We start from the raw sequence: 4,975 nt of genomic DNA, 5'->3' as shown, positions 1-4,975 counted from the left end.
ATAGAAATTACCAAGTTTACGAAAGTGATTTATCGCGAATCCGGGGACACCCGGATCAAGATGATAAATCAAGATGAGAGAGATAATATGCACGAACGTATTATTGTTTCTATAGCGGAGAAGAACTTTCGAGCCTTGGTGGTCGTTTCTCGAAATCATCTGCCGAGTGAGAAGTTATACTTCAACGACGGAAAGAACACATGCGATTAACGGCACGCAGAAGGTATTTGGAAAAGTATCGGAAATCCGAGTTTGATTTGACAAATTCGCAAATAACGAATACTGAAAATGTTGAGAATACTACATCCTAAATATAAGCAGAAATAAGGCCGGTTAATATGATTTCCAATTAAAATTATACGCAGAGCTCCATAGTTGACATGAAATTGACAGAATGTACGTTTTCTTATTTGTTTTCTCTCGGATGTGACACCATAAAACATGCGTAACAAGATTACGGAACGTACAACATGGTGCATACCACTTTTGCTGATGACTGATTATTAAATACAGCGAGAGCATATCGAGAGATCTCTTCATGATCTATCCAACAGTTTGTGCTCTTAACGTTCTCAAAAGAAATTAAGTCAAGAGAGTCGTAAGAGATTAGGTGCGACATTTAAGAATAGGTTGTGAACGATATACTCATCAACGATTTTTTAATTTTATCCGACGATTAGTATTGAATCAATACAATCAATACCATCAAGTTATGACAAGAGGTATAATGAGGCGACTAAATTATAATACAACACGTTGAAATTTTTACGTAATTTATTTAAATATCACACCGGCGGCGTTTTGACAAAAATTGTTGGAGAATGACCTCATACCGGGTTATTCGATTTTGAAAATTGAAATAAAGCTGCATCATCGTCCACTTTCTAACAGATAAGAATCTTTGTTTCATAACTTTTTATTTTTCTCATATGTATAATTTGCTAAAAAATTCTTAATAAATTTATGAATAAATAACAAGGTAATTTATGTATAAGATATATTAACAAACGTTTATTATATCAGCTCGTAATTAGCAGAAATTATTTTTTTACTTTATATTTTCTTTTATGAAATATACTATACAAGTAAAAAAGTAAAATCAGGCAAGCTTTCTTGCCATTCGGACCGATCAAATCCATCAATATGTCTTGGGATCCCGTTACGCAGAAGCACAAGGGCTTCGCCTTTGTCGAATACGAGATACCCGAGGCCGCGCAACTTGCTTTGGAGCAAATGAACGGTGTCATGATCGGTGGCCGCAACATCAAGCAGGACGTACCTATATAACGAATTTCCTGTCCCCCAGCAATCCTATCATCCCGCCGGAGGTCGGCAAATTTTTATTTAGTTCTGTTCAATATTCTGTTCTCGCAAATAATATTCAAAGATTCGCGGCAAATTGGTCGTCGAGTTCTAGACGGCGTTCCAATCTCTTAAACAACATTCATTTAGTTTTTTGGTTACTATGGAGTTGTTGATCCCCGCTCCCTTAGTAACGTTTTCTCTCCTCGAAGCCTTTAGTCAATACTACGAATTAAAACGAGTTTCCAAAGGCTGAGTTTTCTGAGACGAGTCTCAATCAGTTTACAATTGATTGTGAGGAAGGATCCTTTCAACGTCGGTTTACAACCACGTACTAATGTAAGACGAGTGCCTTTTGTAAAGATCTTTCTGCGGCGTTTACAACTGGTTTCCTGCAACGGAATTTACGAAAGACGAAACGTTCTTAAGGCTTGAACAAGTTGGATGAAACTACGTTTCAAAACGGCATCACCACTGCAATTTTGGTGACGTACATACACTGTCCAACGGGACATTTGCAAGTTACATTCTTTCTGCGGATCAGGGTGCTTTCTCGTCCTCATATAGGTGATGGATGCAATTCCTACCTAGAGGACCGATCCGACAGATATTCTTTAATTTAATTCTAATCTCCACTTTCCAATGTTCATTTTGTTCTTCATCAAGTATTGTTGCGAAAAGTGCGTTTAAAGCAGTTAATTTTATTTGGTTATAGCCATTCCGATATTTATATATTACCCAATTAATTCAAAATAATCAATAAATCTTAATTACTTCGTAAATTCGTTGTGTTCCTTTTTCATTTCTGCTGTTCATTTAATTTAAAGTTAATATATTTACAATAATCTATACAAGTTCTTTATCCAATATTTATGATCTTCGAGCGAACTGCGTCTGAATTGCAGTTTGCTCGAAAATCCTAATATATTAGTATACTTTTTCTATGTATACTTTACTTTGAGTTCACTTTATCGAGTTACATCCCGTCACACATAGTTTATATTTTGTACATTTAAAAAGCTAAACAATACTAAAACTGTTAAAATCGTTTATTTAAATAGTTTCGCAATAATGTTGACGCAGCGCTAGAGAATACGTCTTACAGATTACCTCCTTCTCATATTTGTCTTAGGTCGTAGGACGTCCGTCCAACATGCCACAGGCGCAATCGGTGATCGATGAGATCACCGAGGAGAGCAAGCACTACAATCGCATTTATATCGCGTCGATACACCAAGCCTTAACAGAAGACGACATCAAGTCAGTCTTCGAGGCATTCGGGCCGATCACGTACTGCAAGCTCGCACAAGGTAGCTCGCCGCATCGACACAAAGGATACGGCTTTATCGAGTACGAGACAATGCAAGCTGCGCTAGAGGCTATCGCCTCTATGAACTTGTTCGATCTGGGTGGCCAGTATTTGAGAGTAGGAAGAGCCATAACGCCGCCGAACGCGCTCATGGGACCACCCAGCGGTACCAGCACGATGCCGACCGCGGCCGCTGTGGCCGCAGCAGCCGCGACGGCCAAGATTCAAGCGATGGACGCGGTTGCTAGTAACGCAGTTGCGTTAGGTCTCACTAAACTCGGGGCTGCCGCACCACCCATCCTGAATCAGAGTTCGTAATTCTCTCATCTACATTCAATTCAAATGTCGCGGGCAGTGAACTTTATACTACACTGGAACACCTACTGCCCTCTTGAAGAAGATAGATGGAGTGGGACAGACAAACGGTTTATATTTCTGTCTCTTTCTAGTAATTCTGATATTGTACACAGTATTTTGTACGTCTCACCTCACATAAGCGAGATAGAAATCGCGAAATAGAAAATCGTTGACCAATCGGAATTACTAGAAGAAGACAATGGGATCATTTGTTTCTCTCTCTCTCTCTGTCTTCTTCAAGAAGACAGTAGGTCTCCGGTATAAAGTTGACTGATTATGGGAGAAAGGAACAGTTGATCTTGCGCTTACGTCTTCGTCCTTATTTCTGTTACAGCGCTTCCTGGCGTAGTGCGGCCCACTATAGCTCCCACGCCAATAATGGCACCACCAACAGTAGCAACGGTAGCGCCAGTGATACCTCCACCTGGCATAGCCATACCGCAAACCTTAACGCGACCGCCCGCTATTATCCAACCGATTCCTGGTCAACCCGTTGTTATACCACCTCCTGCTGTTGTTGCGCCTACGATTGTTGGCACGCCAGTCGTAAGTATCCTACCATTGTACCAGAACAAAGAGCATCGAAATAAAAGAAATATTGTCGACGTGTATGAAAAAAAAATCCTGATCTTGCTCGTTAGATACCAGTGACAACAACTGCGAATTCCGACATTATGAGGCGAGCGCAGGAACAAGCGGCTCATCAGAAACAACAGGAAGAATTGCAGAAGAAACTCTTAGAGGAGACGGAACCACAGACGTTGCAGCAACAGGAGAATATGTCAATCAAGGGCCAGAGTGCGCGTCATCTCGTCATGCATCTCTCCTGCAAAGAAAACAGAATGATTATCCAATTTAAAGAAACAGCGATTAATTTTGTAACTCTTGATGTCGTCCAGACATAAGAAGTAATGATAGACTTACAGGTTTTAATAAGCAATAAACTTTTAACAATTTTATAAATAATGATTGTGTTATTTCTAAAAATAATAAATCATACCTCGGACCATATTTTATATCTTGAACCTTTCCAAAGAACTTAAGAAACTAACCTGTACCACACTTGAAGAATAGGGCCCCATATAAATTGCAAGGCGAGAGAGATATACATGTATATATATGTATATGTATTGTCTTGGAATTAATGGTGTCGTTTTAACAAGCCATGTTTTTTTATTTTCTTTGAAAGAACATACGATATCATTAATTATAGAGGTTAACATACAAAAAATTATTGACAGGCAATCATCCGAGCTCGTCTCAAGCACGTTTCAAGACTTTCAAGCACGATCTTTGTCGAGACGTTCTTAAGACCGAAAACCGTCTCAAGTTAGCTTCACATACATAAATTCGTCTTGAGAACGCCTTGACTAAGACCGTGCTTAAGAACACGACTTCGTAAATGTCAGAAAATTTAACCTATCCCAATATATCCTAATTCCATGAATTTATATGAAAAATTTTTTTAAGTAAACAATTTACTGATTTATAATTCTATCTATAATTATGTATACAGTTAGTGTATAGTCATACATAATTAGATATAATTGTAAATGAGCAAGTTCTTCCTTGTAAACAATTTTTTATTATGTTTTTGTGCATAAGCATGTATGAATATAACAGAATTATATACAATTATATATCAAATATATACGTGTTTTTACATGTTTTGTATATTTCTATTATATTTTTTACAATTATATCTATATATATATATATACATGTATACATGTTTATGTATAAAAAAATTAATAGCGGGATTACATATATATGAAAGATTGATTATCCTCCAGTCTATCATAGAGGATCAGACAAGAGTATTTCATTGATCGTACGTGAAATGTAATTATACATACCTTTCCACGTGTGATTAGATTAAATGCGGTTTTTTAAACCCATTCCGATAAAAAATTGTCATACATACGCATGCCTAAATATAAAGTTTTATGTAACATTCCATAAATTTATATTTAAAAAATTTTATAGGAAATAATTTGCTCATTTATA

At 37.3% G+C, this 4,975-nt stretch overlaps 1 protein-coding gene across 1 annotated transcript; it reads left to right on the top strand.

Annotated features, from left to right (window-relative positions):
- Nucleotides 1-115: 115 nt before the first annotated feature.
- Nucleotides 116-3,873, top strand: LOC105558077 (poly(U)-binding-splicing factor half pint-like; the record flags this gene model as incomplete). Its single annotated transcript, XM_012005586.1, has 4 exons — nucleotides 116-223; nucleotides 2,435-2,921; nucleotides 3,303-3,514; nucleotides 3,610-3,873. Coding segments are annotated over 4 exons (1,071 nt in total), but the record flags the coding sequence as incomplete, so codon positions are not given.
- Between the last annotated feature and the right edge of the window lie 1,102 nt (nucleotides 3,874-4,975).

Source organism: Vollenhovia emeryi, unplaced genomic scaffold (genome assembly GCF_000949405.1).
Source record: "Vollenhovia emeryi isolate VEMERY1.0 unplaced genomic scaffold, V.emery_V1.0 DF939385.1, whole genome shotgun sequence".
NCBI classification, from domain to species: Eukaryota; Metazoa; Arthropoda; class Insecta; order Hymenoptera; family Formicidae; genus Vollenhovia; species Vollenhovia emeryi.
Note: the sequence above shows the minus strand (reverse complement) of the source record. Positions and strands in the feature narration are given on the sequence as shown.